Source organism: Akebia trifoliata, chromosome 8 (genome assembly GCF_017979445.1).
Source record: "Akebia trifoliata isolate Shusen 1 chromosome 8, ASM1797944v1, whole genome shotgun sequence".
In the NCBI taxonomy this organism is placed as follows: domain Eukaryota; kingdom Viridiplantae; phylum Streptophyta; class Magnoliopsida; order Ranunculales; family Lardizabalaceae; genus Akebia; species Akebia trifoliata.
The window spans coordinates 45,585,210-45,606,790 of NC_141382.1; the positions used below are offsets into that span (position 1 = coordinate 45,585,210).

General features: G+C 34.5%; 2 protein-coding genes across 2 annotated transcripts; both read right to left on the bottom strand.

The window, feature by feature from the left end:
* Positions 1-207: 207 nt before the first annotated feature.
* PAO5 (polyamine oxidase 5) lies at positions 208-2,330 on the bottom strand. The gene is made up of 2 exons (XM_086452651.1): positions 1,138-2,330; positions 208-870 (listed from the first exon to the last, which is right to left on the bottom strand). Exons 1-2 carry the CDS (start codon positions 2,117-2,119, stop codon positions 410-412), a joined length of 1,443 nt encoding a protein of 480 aa, XP_086308777.1. The 5' UTR covers positions 2,120-2,330; the 3' UTR covers positions 208-409.
* A 12,054-nt stretch (positions 2,331-14,384) lies between these two features.
* On the bottom strand, positions 14,385-20,681 carry LOC147397151 (transmembrane 9 superfamily member 7-like). Its single transcript, XM_086452653.1, has 7 exons — positions 20,484-20,681; positions 18,809-18,973; positions 18,538-18,647; positions 18,226-18,334; positions 18,034-18,146; positions 15,960-16,110; positions 14,385-15,876 (listed from the first exon to the last, which is right to left on the bottom strand). The coding sequence occupies exons 1-7, from the start codon at positions 20,586-20,588 to the stop codon at positions 14,719-14,721; spliced, it is 1,911 nt and encodes a 636-aa protein (XP_086308779.1). The 5' UTR covers positions 20,589-20,681; the 3' UTR covers positions 14,385-14,718.
* Positions 20,682-21,581: the final 900 nt, after the last annotated feature.

Genomic DNA, 21,581 nt, shown 5'->3' on the forward strand with positions numbered 1-21,581 from the left:
TCCATGGAAAATTAATGCCATTAAATTTATCTTCCAAACAAGTCCTAAGTGTGTGTGTGTGTGAGAGAGAGAGAGAGAGAGAGAGCTTTGTTCTTTTTCTTTTGCTTTCCAAGATACAATGCTAAGCATGATCTCAATCAGTTTACTTTGAAGATCAAAAGATACAAATAATTAAAAAACAACTCACAAAAGTAAAGAAGCAAAATATAAAAATTAAAAGAAGCTTCTTTCATTCAATCAGTACTACCTAAAATTTGAAAATGTACCCATATCATCCCTCTCTCTCTCTCTCTGTATATTTCTTTCTTTCACATACACCCACTTTTACAGAGAACATTAAAGTAAAAAAAAAAAGGGGGTGTTTGAAGGAATTTGAGAAAGAAAGAAAGAAGAGAGGGTTGTTGTAGTTCTAATGGTGCAATAGTTCTGAAAACCCATCACAGCAATAGTGCTGTAGAAGCCTATCAGCTTCCCTAACACCACTAAAATAAGCTCCATGAGTAGTAGAATATTGTGTTCTATGTGTTGCTTCCCCTGCAAATAGAATTTGAAGAGGAGGAGGAGCAACACTATAGTCACTAATGCTCGGCAATGGCTCGGCCATTCGATCAAGATCTTCGCCACTCGAACCCACTTTGACATAACTGTAAGAACCCAAGAACAAAGGGTCTGTTCCCCATTTACTCCTAAGGACCCTTGTGAATCTAAACCCATTGCAACTCTCCTCAGAATTCAAACTCCCATTGCTGCATTTATTCAAATTGACAGGTTTTCGAGGCTTAGAATCGCTTAAAAAACTTGAGATTGTCGTCGAAACTCCGTTAATTATCTCATCATCTTTAAGAGACTCAAGCTCAAGAGCTTCTTTACCTGCAAACCATGAGAGCAGAACAGTAGAATTCTTGTAAATTGGACAGAGAGAAGCTGTCCTTGTCATCCACCATGGAATGTTTTTGAGCCTTAATTCCGAATCAGAACGTTGGAAAGCCATTTGTAAGAATGGAAATGTTTTGGAATTCTTGATTTCTTGATCTTGTTGGTTTGGACCCAATTGTAAAAATAACTTGTTAACAACACCGAATCCGAGCCTTGAAATCGCTTCAGTCTTGAAAGAAGGAAGAGGAGGGCTAAACATACCTGACTCGTCTCGAATTCCAGCTTTGAGAACTCCTAATGAGATTGTGACTATAACATGATCAGCAAACATGATTGAACCATCTTCGAAATGTAGCTTCACGGGCCTACTTTCGCTACCATTCTCCATCAACGATGATGATCGAACTCGAACACCTTCTTCGGACTGCCATTCAATCTTCGTTACTTTCCTACCCAATTGGATTAAACCGAGTGGAAGTACAGATGCTAACGATTCAATAACACTTAAGTAGCCCTTAGCAATGGTGATCTCTTCATCAGGAAATTGTAGGTACTCGCTCTCCGCATTGAAATCAAGATCCAACAAATCACTAACTGAAGTATGAGCCCTTTCGGCGTTCTCATACATTGCAAAAATTGCTTCCTCAAGTGATTTTCTTCTCGAATTACAATACCCATTGTTGTCTTCTTCATCTTTATACGAAGCCCAATAAACATCAAGGCCTCGTCTAAGGAAAGAACCAATGCCAAGCCCTCCATTTCTTTTACAAATCTTGAGAGCTTTAGCTGCAATTCCATAGTAATCAACTTCAACTTCAACTCCATTATTCTCACTTCCTTGTATCAACTTCCCTCGAGCGAATTCCATTAATTTCCTATAGAGAATCGAAATGGGTTCGATTATAGTTGGATCGATCTCGAACCCACCTTCAGCCATTGTTACAACTTCTTCCGAAGACCCATCCTTATCCTCCCATGGTTGATCGGATTCTAACGCGTCGATTTCTTTTGCAATTTTATGAACTGGGCTACCACCGATGCCGTGGATCCATGTCGCACCCATCTCAATTCGATCACCACCGAACTCCCAAGTATGAATTCTTCCACCAATTCTAGTCCCACCTTCGACCACACATAGCTCGAACAAGTCTTTCGAGTTTGTGGCCTTATAGAGCTTATTAGCAGCCACAATCCCTGCCATTCCAGCTCCTATTATCACAATTCTTGGCTTCTTGGTCACCATTTTTGTTGGGTTTTTTTTTAGTAACAAAGACAAGTTCAAACAGAGAAAGAAAAGAAGATGAAGAACACAACAAAAGGGAGGAACTAGTAGTGAAAAATAAAGGGGAGAAAGTAGATTTAATGGAGATTTTATAAGTGAGACTTTGACGTGCAGTTACAAATGGGGGAGGTTAGAGTAAGGACTTGGGAGTCGGGACTTGGGAGTCTCTCATTCCTTTTATTTATTTATTTATTTATTTTTCTCTCCTTTTTCTTCTCTTCATTCATGATCCACGTCTTACTTACTTACTACTGGTTAGTATTCACAGTTTTAAATTTTAATACTCTGTTGAGTCAACTCCAAACTTGGCCGAGTCGACCTTATTGGATTTCAATGTAACTCTACTCACAAACTCGCCAACTCAGCCAAGTCAGTTCAGACACTTGACCGAGTTACTTCGTTATATATAGGGGTGTCAACAAGTTCGATTTCATATATACCCAATACAGAAACCTAAATAAAACATCAATTCTGATTCTTATTGGTTTTGTGTAAACATAGTCGCTAAATAATCCCAACAGGTTACATAAGGCATATATATTGTATAATTGTTCGATTTTCTACAATTTTTTTTCCATTCCTCTTTATAAATAACCTAACGAGGGTTTATAGTCAATAACATCTTCAACACCTAAAGTACCAATGAGTCGAAGAACACCATGTATTGATGGGTGGTATAGACCCATATTGACTATTAAGAGGTCTTTTCTTGTATCTGGTACAATCTTATATTTTTCCTGATTCATTATTCCATGAATTGTTAAAAACGAAAAGAAGTTCATACAAATTCAAGATCTAATAAATAAAAAATAGTTATTTACCTGATAAGATAGATAATTATTTTTCTAATTAAAAATAATAATAATAATTAACATGTAATTCCATACTGGATAGTTCATACCAATAATGAATTTTTCAAGTAAATCATGTTAGAAAAATAGAACTTGAACTTAAATTGTATTGCTCTGAGGCACGTAGTAATCTACGTTGTCTTATAGACAACAGACGCCCCCACTCCGATTAAACACGAAGATGCAGATGGGTTGCTGGCGAACTTGTCTTCAGGATACAACAGAGCCCAGTTCTAACACAACTGTATATTTCCTCAAAATTTGCACTATTTTGAGAAAATCTGTCACTCAGAATCTCGGATACACGAATGCTTCTTTTTTTGTAGAAATTTTCTTAAAATTAGTTATTTTTTTTAACAGAATTAATCTCCATAAATATATATCAATTTAAAAATCACACCTATTCGTAAATGATTTTTGAATCTCAATAGGTATGAAACCCATTGGAACCACTAGGTACCTATTCGGATCAAGGAATCCGTTAAGCACCCTTAAGCCCCTTCGACACCTTTCGGTTCGGCCTTGGTGCCTATCCAAAATTGGACGGCCCTATTAAATATTTAATTTTTCTCTCTCTCTCTTTCTTTCTTTTCTTTCTTTCTTATTTTATATATATATATAAATAAAATAAAATAAAAAAGAATAATAATTTCCATATAGCTTGAAGCCATTAGGAGCTCTCAAGGAGAGAGTCTTTGGAATGAAGAAAGAGTTGAGAATAGGTTCTTATATATAGGTTTAAAAATCCCTCCAAAACATTTTAAAAAGCAATGTGGGATTTATGAAAATTTGAAAAAGGAGCCAAAAGAACTTTAACAAATTCCAATCCATGTGAAAAGTTATCAACCAATAGAAATGCTCTTTTTAAAAATTACTTACTTTTCTTTTAACAAAAAGTAAACCAACCATAAAGTAACTTTCAAAATATCTTTTTAAAATAAACAAATTAATTTTATTTGAATCAATTTTAAATAAATATTAATCATCATTTATTAACATTTATTTTAACAAATCAAACTTTCAAAAATAAAACCTTAAGAAAATTAGGATATGGAGTTTTTGTTTATAATTAGGATTGAGATGGAATAGTAAATTCAAATTGACATTTATGTAAAGGGAAAGTGACAAAAACAAAGACATCCACATTGAGTCTTACTTTGAAGCGGTGGGTCCACTTCAAAATTTTGGAGGAACCCTCCTCGTAACATTACACGTAGTTTTTATTTTTTTATTTCATGCCCCTATTTTTTTCATTAATGTTTGGAATACCTCCTTGGAGATACCATGTGTCATCTAAGGGAGAGGGTTCTACCAGAAATTTTAAAGCAAAATGGGCGCTTCAAAGTTTCTTTTTTCCTTCCACATGCTATTTACATTAAAAGTACATTTACTTCTAACTACTTCATTAATTAATATTTAATAAGGTTATTTAATATCCTTTTAAATAAGGGGTTTTGTTAACATATGCCCATATGATATATGTTAAAGTACATTAAATACACCTTGGGAATTGATTTTCGTACCAAAATTATTTCAATTTTATTTTTAAACAAAAATACTTATTCCAAAGATGTATTTAATGCACTTGCTCACATTAAAGTGCAATAAATAAACTTAGGAAATTGAAATTTGTATCGAAAATGCCCTTAAAATTTGAATTTTTTATTTTATATCAAAATACCTTCAGATTCCAATTTCCAAGGTGTATTTATTGCACTTTAACATGTGCCCTACAAAATCCATGAATTACAAGTAAAGCAAATCTACCATCGGATCTCCTTCATACAAGTAAGTCTTGAAAATGGTCGTCTAAAACTGAATCGAAAAATAATTTGGTTCATGATAATATTCCCAAAACCAAGGACCTATGTGGATACACCTCTCTGTGCAAGAGCAAAAACCTATCCAATTTTTGCTAGCTCCCTGTTGAAGTAAAAGTCGTCAAGAAGCTCTATCCAAACGTAGTGCAACTAAATGGTTCAAAATACATCATGCGGTTGAATAATCATTAATATTCTTTGTTCTCCAAATTTTTTTTGTGCATATTACTATTTATCTTAAATTATTAAATACTATTTTTAATATTTATAAAGTTAATATATCTTATTTGACTTATCCAAGACAACTTGTGAGGTTTCGTGTTGACTTGACTTGGTTGAAATTCAACTTTGGTCGACTTTTAAAGTTTGTGTACTATGGTTGGTTACTATGTTATATTTTAAAATTGGGTAAATTACACTTTGACCCCCAATAGTTTGGCATAAATCCATTTTGACCTTCTAATGTTTGGATAATTGCACTTACCTCCCTTAAAGTTGTCTAAGGGATTCACTTACCCCCTTTTGTCAAATATGCCGTCAACTTAACAGTTAAATTTTTTTATAAAGACCATTTTGCCATTTCTAAAATGTTATTCTTTTTTATATAAAAAAATATGCCTGTGAAAAAAATGATTTCAATGAATGACTTGGAGGGGGGAGGGGATTTTTAATTATTGTTTTAATTTTTATTTATTTATAATAAAAATATCATCTAAATTTTAACCCCGTCAATGAAAGGAGAGGTAAGTGCAGTTATCAAAATGGAATTACGCCAAACTATAGGGGTTCAAAGTGTAATTTACCCTTTAAAATTATCTTGATTGAATTTTGAGTTCACTTGCTTTAAACTCATCTGAATCAACTCATCGAGTCAATTTAAAAATATACTGAATCGAGTTGAAACTCAAGCAAATCATAAGCTTATATATAGATATTCTTCAAAAGATAGAAATAGTTAATATTTTTAATCTAAATACTATTACTATTCTTGATATTTTAGTATATTTAATATATATTTATTTGACTTCCCAATCTTTGGCTTCAATGATGATGATGACAGTATAATTATTTGACTTATCCAACATGAGCTAGCAAGTCGTTATTATCTTTTCAATGAGTCATTAATTGATTTTTTGAGTTTTACAATTATTGTTATTTTCCATGCACAATCAAGAACCCCACTTTATCTTGATCACTCTTTTTTTGTATTTTTCTCTTTCCAAGAAATCAATGGATTTATTGTTAGAGGAGATGAAAGTGGGTTCAAAGGGGTTTGAACCTAAGTCATGGGATCAAACTCTCCTCAAAACTCTATGACATAGTTAAGTGGCACCTTCAAAATTAATTATCTTAAAAGTGCTTGAATTTTTTGAAAAATCTCAGATGAATTTAGTATCAACAATGTTGTTGACCATAGTCAAAGCTAAACCCTAATTCCAGGGGGAAGCCCTAATGTAATATTTAAAAACAAACCCCAAAAGAACGGAAAAAAATAATTTCCAAAAAAAAAAATGTAAAAAAAATTCGAAAAAGTGCATATTATAACGGTAAATAACGGTCCGTTAACCTATTTTGACGCGTGTTTCAGATTTTAGGTCAAAACATGAGTATGGCATGAGCTCTCGATTACGTATCACTTTTTGGATTCCCTTGGTTGGTGCATCTTTGCTGTAATTTTGAGGAAGACATCCTCCTTAAATCAACATGGTTAGATTACAAATAGATATCACGAGGACCATCCAACGTTATTGACATAAGGAAGACATCTTTCTTAGGATTATAGAAGCCTATTTTGATATTTTCCCTATTTGTTGGGCCATCTGCTGTCGTAAACAGTAGGAAGTGGTGTTATTAAGGTGGATCCATTGGTGGTGGGTCCATGGTGTACGGTGTGGCTTAGGAACAAAAATCTTTTTTGTCCTCAAAAGTCTTAGCTGAATTTACTGTATTATGATCTACATCAAAGGTCGTGTAGATATGTACTTTGTCTTTGCTAAATAGAAAAATGTTTAAAGCTTTTTAACATCTACTTACTTGACTCCAATCATACTTATTAAATTTGCTTTTAACAAAGTTACTTTGATTTATATAATATTAGAATCCAATGACTCTTAAAAATGACTCGTGAATAAATGCATGATCCCGACCATATAAATACAAAATTCCTAACTATGAGGATTTATTCTCAAGATATAAACTATTGGGATATGCATTATTGAAATGTATTAGATTTATTTTTATGTGTTTTTTTTTTTTATATTGATAACGAAGGGTATCTGGGCCAACTTGCACACATCCTGACTAATCCCTACACCCTTCACCCAGGCTATGACTGGTGTCTGCTTGGTCCAAGTCAGTGCATGGCCACCATAGGAATATAGTTGGTGGGATTTAAACTTGAGACCAACTAAGGATCAAACCTAATGATACCCAAATCTACTACTCAACCATCCCTGCGATGGTTGAGGGTATTTATTTTTCATTAGTAATTTTTGTAAAGTTATGTCGAACCATATATTAGCTATGTTGGTAAGGTGTACAAATGTTGATATTTCGATCATGAGTTCAAACTCATCTTCACCTATTATAAGATTAGGTTTGGTGACCCATGGAAATGACTCATAAAAAAAATCACATTTTTCAAAGCTTTATTAAGAAGATAGATTATAAGAATAATGATAATTAGACGTTTTTTTTTTCCAGATGCCCCCCCATACACTCCCTAACTTGGTAGTTACAAAACTTTGTTTTTGTGTATCCCAACACTTTTATGGTTATGTGATGGGGGTGTGCAAGGGTGTCTGAAAAAAGAGCATCAAGTTATCGCGACTCAAATTATAACCATCATATTTCATGTCTACACGATGATATTTTTTTTCATGACTCACTTTCCACAAGTCATTGGAGCTTAGACCTATATATAGTATCCATATAATACATATTAATAGGACAAAATTCAATTATTGGATTTTGTGTTTATTTGGTTGGGATCATGCCTATTTTCATGAATCACTAAATCCAGACCTATGGCACTATTCATTTTTGAAGTCTTTGATATGGTAAAAAAAAGAAAGCTTATTTCTTTAATTTTCTTTAAACCTAATTTAAACTATGTATCATGAAGGATTGAGGTGTCATTCGAGCCATTAGTAATATATGAAAAATATTAAATAGTGAAAATTTCCAAGTTTCTCGATCTAATTCTAAGACAATACCTTATATGAGTTCAATATTCATATCTACTTTTATTATCTTGATTCACAGCCTTTGTGATCTTCCTCTTCCTTTTTAAAACTTTCAACCAATATAGCCATTCTTATTAGGATTATTATAACTTATTATTCCATATGAACAACTACATCGAGTCAATTGACTCGATTTAATTGAATTCCAAATTGATTTGATAACTAAAATCATTTGAACCAACTCATTGAGTTAATTCAAAAATATACTTGAGTCCTACTAGAAAATCAAAGGAATTAGGTGATCATATTTAATATTTTTGAAAAATCAAAATAGTTCTTAATTTTTAATTATTCAAAAAAAAAAAAAAAAAAAATCTAACTATATTAACTAGATTAAAAACAACTTTACTAAGACTTATAGTGGCACCATGTAGAGGAAATGTCGGTTATAACCAATTACGCTATGCGATGTGTTCAGAAGTGTCAGTAAGATCGAGACTATTACTATGTTAGTCAAGCTAGTCTTATACTTACAATATAGTATACATGAGTGTTGATATTCTAACTAGAAAGTCTTCACTCGATCAATACTCAACTAACATGGCACAGACACAAAACCCATAGATATTTTTGTTGCATGATACACTATTGCACATTCCTATAGAAGATGTGCATTTGTATATCTCGAGGAAAAAGATCTATAGTTCCATATTCGTGCCACGTAAGCTGAGTATTGATTAAGTGAAGAATTTCTAGTTAGAATGTCATTATTCTATATATATTTATTGACTCATTTAAGTCAACTTACGAGTCATCGAGTTGACCCAACCCAATGGGCATTAAAGTCGAGTTGAATATTCCAAATCTTAAAGTTAAACTTTATTATGCACTTAACACAAGATTAGATAGGAGACTTAATAACTTAGCTAATATACACACTGATCGAAAAAAATATGTATATATATATATATATGTTGAAGGGTCAAATCCTAAGTTCCTAAGATTCCTCCACATCGTCTGTCGAGACTATTTTCTTGAGCACCCAATCACTTTCTCTCTCTTCTCTTCTCTTTCTACAGAAAGGAAAAAAAAAACGTTAAAAAGTGGAAAACCCTAGATCTGGATCACGTGAGTTACGTAAGCAAAATTAACTACATTCGATCACATCAAAGGATGCTGATGTAAGTAGAGGCAACAGCCAAAAATAAAAAAGGAGATTTGTTTGTTGTGTTATTAGTTATTATTACTGCTTTTTTTATTTTACTGTGTCATTGATTGGAGCAATTGAGATGAAAATGATGGGATGGAGGAAAAGTAGTGATTGATATCTTTTTGTTGGTTAAAGGTAAATGTGTCTGTCTTCACTTGAACCTTTTCTTTCCAAGGTGGCAAATATGTATACAGTTGTCCTTCTTCATCATTGACTCACTTTTCTTTCTTTGGGTCCATTTGAATTTTGACTGTCTAAACTAGTAAGTAAAGAAATAAGATTAATGATTAGGTTTTTAGAAGTTTAGGATTAGGGTTAGGGTTCTTGAGCCACTAATCGTTATATTTTGATTACTCTACTTAGGGGTCTTGATAGGTTGAATTAAATTAGGTAATTAAGTTTGATTCATTATCGATTCAAGTTTATTAGGTCTAAATTTGACTTTTTGATCTAGGTTAAATGATTGATTATATTCTAGGAATGTCGGGATTTGATTATAATTTGATTCTTGAAGTACCTAAAATCAAGAAGTATCACATTTAACTCTTGAGAATGGATTATCTTTAGTGCTATTGAACGGTTAGGAGAGCCACACGTCAATAGGATAATAACTTTACACCGTTTAAAAATAGAGGTTCAATGACCATCCATTTTCAGAGCCTTGGATCATGTGAATTTTTTTTTTTTTTTTTTTTTCTTTCTTAAATTCGATCTAAAACATTAACACAAGAAGACTGTGATGTTATATTTTTTTAATGTGGCACTCTCTTACCTGTAGATAAAACGATACAGAGGGCTACATGGACATGGCGCTATAGAGGATTTGAAGGGTTGATTTAATGGCAATTTCGAATCCAATAAGCGATGAGAGTTTGTAAATTGTACGTTCGATACCCAGTACGAGCAATGGCTCCTCAAGGCCACCCGCAATGGCATACCCTCACTTACCTGATGTATGTGATGTGTGTTGCAGGTGCCTTAGGGAGGGACCCATATGCCTTGGTCCAGTCCTTGGCTCAATCAGTCCCACTAAAATAAATACATTTTCTTGATTTTGTTTCTTATAGATTTTGATTCTAATTATAAAATAAGTTAAATTAGAATCAAAACCAATAATAACTACAGGTATGAGTCAATTCTGATTTTGTGATTCCGTACTGTCTATTAAGACTCATGTGCATGCACTTTAAGCTAAAATGGTGTTTGAGATCTAAGAGTCATTCAAAAGACAAATGAGATCTAACTCATTCAACAAGTAATAAAAATGATAAGGGGAACAGGACAAAAGAAATAAAGAGAAAATGATTTGATATGCTACCTCATATGGAGCTATCCATCAAAACAAATTCAAAATAAATCAATTACAGGTACTCGTTAACATATTGAATATCCTTCTCTTTGTTGTTCTAATTAATTTTAAGATGAATGGATAAGAGACCACATCCAATTTGATGGTCTTGATAGATACTTGTTGACCATTTTGGGCTATTAATGGCAGAGTATCATATCATACATTCTATGATTAAACCTAGTTAATGTTAAAAAAAAAAAAGAAAAATTAGGCTAGTAAAATTCTTGATTCTCCTTTTTTTCTCTCCAAAAAGAGAGAAATAATAGAAATTTTTTTTCACTTATCTAATACTTACATGGACATATCATTTTGATTAATTTTTGGTGCCCTTGGGGTAGAATCGACTCGGTCCTGATTCACATTTTTTTTTATATTTTATTTTATGGTGGTGGGGTGTGGAGGGTATCAATCCGTTCTAATAAATAATGAAAAGAGACCTAAAACCCTCATCTTCATCGTGTCACCAAAAACCCTTTATTTTTTTTTCAAAACTAGTCATCTTCACGATCATAGAATTTTGAAGAAGTAGATGATGAGGAAATTTTCTGAAGAAAAATCGAAGGGTTTTCTACACAAGATTAAGGGGAAGTTAGAAATAATAGATTGAAGATAAGGTTGAATAGACTAAAAATAATTTACCATTGAGGTTGAAGAGCTTGAATTAGACTCATTTTTTTTTTATTATATAGAAAATCAAAGGTTTGGACTAGAGATTGGATGTGGGGGCATTTAGGTTATTTTTTACTATTTTATAAGAGAAGGCCAAGGGACTTGTCATCTGTTTGAAAACGAAGGGGTGCATCTCAAATATTGACCAAAACATGTAGGCCAGGGCATGTCTAGATTTTCTTTTCTTTCTTTTGGGTGGTTGTTTTGGTTGTCAATGGATATGGTTCGGATTGGATCAGGTTCAATTTGGGATCGATGAAACCCATAAGGGCATGTCTAAACTTTCTTTTCTCTCAGGTAGTTGATGGGGTTATCATTGGATTGAATTCGGATTGGATCAAGGCCGATTTGGAATCAATGAAACAAATCAGATAAGAATTGGATCGGATCCTTTCCATGTCGGCTTTTGACCATATCTTATTATATATTCATATATTGGAACAACATATTTGATAAATTTTACATACTCTCTCACATTTTATTCAAGGCCCTATCAGATTGAGACTTGGTTGTTCCAAAATCAATCCCATAGATTATCAAATTGGATCCTTATCAAAATCCAATCCTTGATCCAGATCCAAAGTTTAGGAACAGATTTAAGGTATTTTTTATTTTTTTTTTTTTTTTTGGATTCAAGGTTTGATATGATAGAATAGACCTAACTTGGTACAAGGGATCTTGATCTTGAAAAACATCTTTGTTGTTTTTTGGTTGCCAATGAAATGGAATGATGGAGACCTTTGTGTGTCCAATTCTCAATGGACAAGAAAGAGGATGATAAGTTTCTCTTAAACTTTTCAGTATTAAAATAGTAGGCTCACATGGGAATTATATTTCCACATCAACTTTTTTAATTTTAATGGGCAGAAACCAAATCTAGACCTTATTAACATGTTCTTCTTTCTACTTTAGAAATTCTTCCATCACAACAATCATTTTATTTTTTAGTAATAAAATTAACCCATATTTACAAACTTATTAATTGAAAAAGGACAATTATACTATCTCAATAGTGTTGGATAAAAGAGTAGAATACAATTAAAATATAAGTTATTTTCAAAAGTGTGTTCAATACTAATATTTCCTCAGTGCCACCCGTGAGAGGTGTTCCCTCACTTACCTGGTGCGTGTGATGTGCGGGTGTTGCATGTGTCCAGGGGAGGGTCCCATATGGCTTGGTTCCGACCCTGGTTCATTTGATCTCCCTAGTCGACACCCCCATTATTAGGGTAAAAAAGAAGTTATTTTCAAAAGACAAAAATATCTTATTTACCATGAGGTGAAGTTCACTTTCTTTGTTGATAAAATACTAAAGCATAACTATGATCGTTGAATTTAGTCCCACATTGGAAACTCGCTGCCTTTGTCTCTCTCCTTATAAGCTCTTGAGCCTCTCTGCTCATTGCTAATTGGTTTTGAGTTGGACCCCAAATTTTTTATGGTATCAGAGCGGGCCTTTCTCTCTTCCACATCACCCAATCATATCCCCCCATGCTTTAAACCAGTTCAGCCCACATGTGCGGGGAGTGCACATCAGACATTCATTGCCTTGTATCGATCCGTATAAGCTCTTGGGGCTATCCACTCATTGGCGACTGGTTTTGACTTGGACCCCAAAGTTTTCAATAATGGACACAAAAGCATCTGTCATCTTTTAAAAGAAAAGAAAAAAAATTAAGTACTATATTTTGTCAAAAAAAAAACATTTATTAATGATCAGAAAAAGTAAGATATATTTATTTTGTCCAACAGTCTATAATAATAATCTTGTTGTACATGGGTTGAAAATGAGGGGGGTAATATTATAATTTGAAAATAAATGATTTTGTGAAGAGAAATTTGTAATAAGGTTGAAAAAGTAAAGATTGTAGAGACTTTTAAAAAACCTTATTGGAGAATATGTAAATACTTGGATTTGTAATCTGCCACTGATATAAAATATGATGTTTTTTAATTACTGCTTCCCCATTGTATTAAATTTGAGGAATTGAGGTTGTGTTCAAAGCTCTTTCAGTTCTAAAAGAAACTGAGTACCAAGTGAGAGTGATCAAGGAAGAAATTCAAGGTTGGCTGTTGGGGATCCAAAATCTGACCTGATTTAATCTGATAAGTTGGAGTTAGAATCAACTAAGGACCCAATCTCATTCTGATTTATAATAAATAAATAAATAAACATCAATGTCATGATATAAGAAAATATATATTGTTCATTGAATTGGTCGCTATCCCGTTCCAGAATTGATCTTTAGTTATAAAATATTAAGATCCGATGTTACTCGTCTGGGATCAGTCGAAGTCAAATCCAAATATGATCATTGATAAACAATCCTTGAGTAATTTGCTAGGTCATTGGCCCAACCCACAACGGTTGACAAAGACTACCCCAAACAAAATCACCATCGTCATCCCAACGCCATGAACATGAATCTTACAATCGGATTTCTCTGTTGGATTGACCTGATCCCATATCATCCCTTCCCAAGTCGAAGGAAAAGATGAAATATTCTGAACTGATGGGCCTAGAAGTGCGAAAAGCACACTTGGGAGACCGATATGAAGCTTTTGGTACTAATAGATACTAATATAGAGGGTGAGATGTCGAGAAATGATCACTCCAGTTACATAGATCTTGAGAAATTTGAAGCGTCCCCTCCCCACTCCCCTAGATGAACATGTATTTCAAGTGAAAAAATAGTATTTTAGAGATTGAGCCAGTTGGGTTCACATTGTATTGGAGGGGATCTCCATCTTCGAATTTGAAGAAGACTGACAATTTGGAGGAAAAATTTAGAGACATCGTATGGCGTAACCTAGTGATCCATACACTTGCATGGGTTCAATAATTATGGGAATCGATGAATTAGGTTTAGATGAGACCTCAATGTAGTATCAGACCATTATCAAAATCAGATTCTTATCAGGTCTCGATATTTTGATCTAAATTCAGACTCTGGACAATTGATTCAATCTCTAACTTACCAGATCAGAAATGATCAAATTTTGGGTATGATCAAATCCATTGACAGTGATGAAGAGAACACTGCAGTACACATCTGATGGTCCAAAAAAAAAAAAAAAAACACAGAGATCAAAAGAAACTCCAAATCATCCTAATAAGGTACCATTAGACACGGATCCCAGGAGAATAGCTACTCAAGCTTAGGCAATAGAAGCCATTGAAATACAGATGTCATGACAAAGGGCATTTTAAAAAAGAAGAAAAAAAAAGATAAGAATATAGAAGCAAAGATACAAGCTAAAATCCTAACACTAACACCTGCAAAGTAGACAAGTTTGGGATAAATTGTAAGAAAGCTCCTCCTGTCTCAGTACAGTACTATTATCCGCAAAAAAGCAGACATAAAGGGGGATAATTTTTCCCTTCTATTGCAATCTCAACTTCATCTAGTCTTCCCCTCATATCTAAAGCCCTCATCGATGACTTTTTAAGTCACTCAACCTCACGTTCCGGCATCAGTCAATCTTAACAGAAGAATAGATCTTTCTGACAAACCAGAAGCACGCATAGAACCCAATTGTTCCCGTCAAGACGAAAAAGGCATAAGACACTATCAACATATAGCCAAAATAAAGAATGCCCGACACCAACTTTGTTATTTCCAACTTGGTAAAGAAGTAGAAGACCGAGTAGAGGAAAAGGTAGAGAGCAGATGAACCTGCAGTCAGATAAGCCCTCCACCACCAATGGTAGTCTTCGCTGCACAGCTGGAAGTAGCAGAGCACGATAGTTATCTCAGCACAAGTGATGAGAAGGATAACAAAGACTATGAAGAGGAAGCCGAAGATGTAGTAGAATTGGTTAAGCCATATGGATGTCAAGATGAAGAAGAGCTCGATGAATACAGCACCAAAGGGAAGTATGCCACCAATGAGAATAGAGAAAACTGGTTTCATGTACCATGCCTGCTCTGGTATTTGTCTGGGGATCTTATTTGTCTTCACTGGGTCCTCAGTTGCCGACTTTTTGAAACCCAAGTAACTACCCACGAAAACCAACGGCACTGATATCCCAAACCATAAGAACACGAGTGCAAACATAGTCCCAAACGGCACCGCGCCTGATGATTGCTCTCCCCAGATTAGTGCATTCAGAACAAAGAAGATGGAAAAAAGAATAGCAGGGAACAAGAATGCGGTTCTCAAGGTGTTTCTCTTCCACTCCATGCCTTTGAACATCTTATATAAACGAGCCGAGGAGTAGCCTCCAAATAAGCCCATGAAGACCCACAAAAGAACCATGGCAGTCATCAGCCCACCTCGGTTGGAAGGTGAAAGGAAACCCAACAGTGCGAATATCATCGTGACAAGTGTCATTCCAAAGATTTGGACACCTGTTCCAACATAAACACAGAGCAAACTCGAATTCATGGGTGGCCTGAAAACATCTCCATGGACGAGCTTCCATCCTGTTTCTTCCTGTGCCTCATCTTGCGTTTCCAATTGATTGTAGTTGGCAATATCTCTGTACAGAGTTCTCATCATGATCATGGCAACCATACCAGACAGGAAGAGTACAATCATCAGAGAGTTGATAATGGAGAACCAATGGATCTGATCATCATTCATGAGGAGGTAGGTATCCCAACGAGAAGCCCATTTGATTTCACTTGGCTAAGAAATGAGAGCAACATAAGACACTGAAAAATGGGAACGAAGAAAGTAAAAAAACCATGAAAAAGTTAAGTATTGGGTACCACAAAAGTAACGTCATATGTGAATATGATCTCCTTCTTTGCATCAACCTCTTGTGGTGTCGTACTACCTTGAATAATAGTTTTGGTACTTGGGTTGCATGTTACCAATTGAGGATTCTTCTCGTCCCAAACCTTATACTCATGATTAATACTGTTTGCAAGAACCAAGTGAGAAGACAAGAAACAGAATAGGAGACTATCAAACTAGTTAAATTCTGCATAGTATATATATACACTGGCAGGGAAATGACATCATAAGAAGCAACATGGGCAAAAATGCAGATTTGTATTAAATAACCAAGGTAGTCACAATTGGCTTGCAAATCAGCTAATTTTAGAATCAAGACCATGAGAAAACCTTTCGATGGTCTGCTTTCTCAGTGCAAACTACAAGATTGTTTAAACGTGAGATGGTTTAGGGCAAGCGCTTCAATGGCCTATACTGAGGTATAAGCCTCGAGGGGAGGGGTGTAAACCTCATGAGCATGGCTCTTTAAATGAAGGCCACAGATAAACGATAAATGAATAACTGGATAAATTTACTAAATAAGTGAAATTTGACAAAACAAAAATATATATATATGGAAAAAAAAATGGGCCAGTTCATACGTAGAATATTAAAGTATAATGCATTATTAACCGAGTACTAGGAAGAAAATGTACTAAAAATAAAATTGAATTATTTAAGCTACTGAAATGTTCAACCACTACATTACATGCCTATGACAAGAGAGGCCTAAAAAAGAGTAAAAAGCTTGAGGATCCATTGTTTTTCAAAACCTCTATGGATGAGCCATATTATTATTATTTTTTGGAAGGTAATGAGCCATATTCCTCATGAGCTTTAACACATTTTAGTAAGGAAGGGATTTTGAATAAGCCCCACCCTTAGATGAACCTCGAACACACTTTATAAAATACCGAGATCACAAATACAAGCACTACATGGAAGAAAAAACAATAACAATAAAGATAACTCTTATGAGCTCTCGATATAAGAGGAATTAACCAATGAGCGTTGGGTGCAATGGCCAAGGCATCCCTCCAAAAAGGGAGAGGTCTTGAGTTCAAGCCTCCTTGTCAGCCACTCACAGGGACTTATCCCTACTTACCTGGTATATGGGGTATTGCATGTGCCGGGGGGATTTGGGTGAGATATGGTGCTCTAAGAGGCCAGTTGCCTTGCCCCTGCTAGTTGGGCCTACAGACCCGAAACCTCCGTCCTCAATATATATATATAATATATATATATATATATATATCTATATATATATATATATATATATATATGAGAGAGAGGAATTGCATAAAAACAAAGGTAAATTAGCTATTTACCCATAAAGAAATAAAATGATAGGGAGCATGATGGCCAAACCATTGGAAAGGTAAAGTGATAGAGGAAATGATAGATATGAAACTCAAACAATCCACCACATGTTGCAATTTTCTTGGCCTACCATATAACATGCACATGTGAAACAGAACCGATGGGTTAAAGATAATGTCCTTCTACAAACAGCAAGGTTGTTCTTGATTCTATAAATGAAGCTCAAGTTCAATTCTTCTTGACCAAGAACAAGTTGCATCAAAAATCAAAACCCCAAGGCGAAGCATAGAAAGCTCGACCCACTCCCACCCCCCACTCCTTACATGCTTCATGTAGGACCATCCCTCGGGTGTAGAATGAAAAGAACCCAAGCTCTGGAGCAAAATCATTTTTTCTCCTCTTATTGCTTTTCCTCGTTGAACATTGGACAGACCGACCAATAAATACTGCAATTTACATTTCTCTAAATCAATACTTCTCATATTCACAAATGTCTGTTTTTTTTCCTTGCATTGTTGTTTCCTTTTGCAAATGCATAAAACACCGTTTTTTTTTTTTTTGATAAGTAAATGCTAAAGCACCATTTCTTCTATTAATGTTTAGAAACTATTAAATTTTCTACAACGTGACAAGCAACGGGTAATTAGGACCATAATCATACTCACATCACAAGGAAAATACTGACTTGCACCACAAAGAAAATGTAAAGTAGATCGAAACAAGAAAGTTAAATCACAATCACAGCACCTGTTAGGAGTAACCTCAAAACCAACAATGCGAGCCAAGTCAGTCTCAAGATCCTTGTGATACATGACTTTGAAGCTCAAGTGGTTATTGATGAAGTATTTCTGATCTTTGCTCTGCAGAAACATGACAATGCGTGAAATAAAATACAGGGGACAAAAATTAAGCATAGAGCAAGCATCATGTGAAACTAACCCCGGCATAGTTCCCTTTGAACCCAACACGGAAACCATGTTCATAAGCGGTGGACTGTGCTCCATCCCTCCTTTGTCTAGGAACTGCAACAGGAAGGTTATCCAAAATCCTGAATATACATCCAAAGATGTCAGTAAAGTAAAATAGAATATTACTATAAAGTGATGATTCTTGTTAACTTTATTGAAATAATGTTGCCAAGAGAAAGAGAAGAGACCCTAATTAATAGCAAAAAAACCAAAATTTAGCGGAAGAAGTAAATTTTTTCAACTGTATATACAGGATTAACATCTACGATGTTAATGTACTTACATGTTTACACGGTACTCATCACTAATTTTCTCCTTAAAGTTCTTTGCAGCTGCAGCATCAATCGTCATCCGACAGGCTACTTTGCATGTTTGTTCTTCTCCCATTAGAAACTGGGGTATAATCCATCCAATTAAATCCACAAAAACACAGAACCACAAATTTAGAGAAACAAAGTTTTCTAAGTGCAACACTTATTATTTTTTATTAGCTTCCAAGTGAAAAATTGAACATTAGAATGAAGATAATCCAGGGAACAAGTAAAGGGACTCACTGTGTAAACGGAGTTCTCAATGCGATCACCTCGAAGTACCTCTCCCAAATTTTCGGCACTGTTCTTAATCTTATTGGGCTTACAATATTTAAGGAAATAATAATCATAAGGAAGTTGTGTCTTTGTTGATGAAAGCTTGTTCACTTTGACTTGAAGGGGATCACCCTGTGCAAGAACGGGAAAATCATGAGACCAAGAATCAATATTTGTTCAATAACTAACTAAAACGAAAGGAAGTCAAACTATAAGTACACAAGAAAATAATACAGAAATTAAAACAATAAAATAAAGAAAGCTCACTTATCAACAATTATTTTCTTACTCTATTAGTAGGAAATTAGTTAACGAGCAAAACGAGGAGTTCCTTCAAAAATTCAATTTGAGTTATTACAAATCCCAATGTCCACCCCATCAATGAATTGACAAGGAAAAGCTTTACTGTGAGACCAAAAACTTCCACTTCCAAGTTTTGCATGCATCCGCTCTTTATCATATAACATTTCCTCCATGTGCTAATAATTGTAGGAAAACAGAGTAAAACCAATCACAATGACTAGACTTCATGCTAATTGTAATCTTGTAAAATGGGGTGAGACCCATAGCTCAGTTGGTTTGACACATTGCAAAGCAACCTTGAGGTTGTGGGTTCAAGTCCTATCAATAAAAAAAAATCTTGAAATAATGGCCTATTAATTGCCTACTCCATCAAGAAGGACTATTGTGAGGTGAAAAGGGAGGATATTTTAACAGCTGAGAATATGTATTCTGGTTCTCTTAGGGAAGAACCCCCCCCCCCCCCCCCCACACACACACACACTTATTCAAAAACTCTTTGCTGTCATCTACACAAAGATGTTTCGCTTGAGGAATGCTGGGGAACTCTCACCAACAAGGCATCTACTCACTCTCTTCATAGTCTATAAGTGGTAACATTATATTTTTAAATTAGAAAAAAAAATACATTAACATGGACATGTGCCCAACAAAGAGGCGGCCGACTAGACACTTTTACTTAAGCAAGTGCTACCAGAATTCCTCTCCATTCTTATTGACCCCAGAGTAGCTGTGTGCATAGACCTATCTTCTATATAGGGAACTCTATACTTTCTAGTCATGCAGTTTTTTTGCTTCTTGTCCTGATAAAAATTTCTCTACTTAACAAGAGAATACCCAAAAGGGATCGAACAACGACTGAAATGAGTGGACCGATAAAGAATATCAAGTAACAAACAGCAAAATCCATACTACCAACTTATTGAAGTAGATCAACAATTTGCCCGATAATCATTCGGAGATCCAATAATCTATTCTGTTTAATACCCAAACAATCCCTAAAACCAGATTGCATTGAAGATCTAGAAACTGACAGATTTGATTATTCTCATTTCCATTCACTCAGCATATCCAAAAACCACAAAATCTCAAAAACCCAGACCCAAAATGAACCGATTGATTATGATACATCAAAACCCAGATCTTAAAACCCTAGATCCAAATCCGTACAAATTAAAAAACCCAATTCCCAAATCAGTAAATGAGTTGAAATAAATATCTAAAAGACATTTAGAAAGCTGACTAACATTAATTATTAAAAGATCTTCTGAAACTAAACAATTTCAGATCTATTTTCTTCTACAACAAATTAAAAATAATATATATATGGAAGAAAACAGACCCTTTGAAAATCGCGAGGTGCAACACCTGGGAGATAGAACGAATGCGCTGAAGAGATGAGATAAAGAGCGAAAAAGAAGATCGTGATCCAAGCGAAGCTACTCATCTTCGATGGCGAGAGCGAGAGCGAGAGAGAGAGAGTCTCACATACGCGAAACGAAGAATTTTTTGTGAGCTTTGAGCAAGAAAAATGATATAAAGTCTCCGGAAGATTAAAATATTGAGAGTCAGTCAAAATGAATGGTTTTCTTCTTGAATAATGCTACAGTGATCCCATGATTTAACCTCACATAGCACATCTTGACGTGAAAGTAGGGGAACCATAGATACTTTTCATCGAGATACGAATCATCCATAGTTTCTATCCACTTTCACGTCAAGATGCGTTACATGAAGTACAATTTGAGATCACTGCACCGTGACTATTCTTTTCTTCTTTGTTATGTTTTGAGGACGTAAGTGTAGAATCAACTTCCTGCCAAGGCGGTAAGCCACGTAGAAATCTGATGTGTCACGAATTATAAGACATCTGTGAAATGGATACCCATTGGATCAGATGGATCCAGAACCAATACGATTTATTTTACTTTTACTAATTATGATCTGACTTGAAAATTTTCACTCCGTCGACGTGGCAAGTGCACAAAACCATAGATTTATTTCCTTGTGTATCCCTAACAAAAATTTCTATGATTCTACTTATATGCACTTACCTCATCAACTGAGTACAGATCAAGTGAAATTTTTTCAAGTCAGAATACTCTTATACTATTTTGGAAACCAAACGCAATCAAAAAATGTGTAAGACAATTAATTTAACATCTTTAAGGGAAGGAAGTAATCCATTAGCGTAATATTATGGGCTCAAATCAATTTCATCTTGATCATCTACTTCATTCCCTTGATATTTGGATTGAGTGATCATACTTAAATTATTGGGTGTTTAGTACCAATCACTTTCAAAGACATGGATTTGATGGAAAAAATTTGTTTTTTGAATTTTTTTAAATTTATTTTCTAAATCAGATCTAAGTCAAGATCACAAAAGATTGAATTGTTAATTTTTTTTTTCTAAAATAACTTTTTCTCATCCGTTGGA

Coding starts and splice junctions, on each gene's coding strand:
- PAO5 (XM_086452651.1), bottom strand. CDS start 2,119: ATGGTGACCAAGAAGCCAAGAATTGTGATAATAGGAGCTGGAATGGCA. Junction 871..1,137: donor TGGAATTCGAGACGAGTCAG/GTATGTTTAGCC, acceptor CATGGTTTGCAG/GTAAAGAAGCTCTTGAGCTT.
- LOC147397151 (XM_086452653.1), bottom strand. CDS start 20,588: ATGAGTAGCTTCGCTTGGATCACGATCTTCTTTTTCGCTCTTTATCTC. Junction 18,974..20,483: donor CACCTCGCGATTTTCAAAGG/GTCTGTTTTCTT, acceptor GTTCTTGCACAG/GGTGATCCCCTTCAAGTCAA. Junction 15,877..15,959: donor CATATGACGTTACTTTTGTG/GTACCCAATACT, acceptor CTCATTTCTTAG/CCAAGTGAAATCAAATGGGC.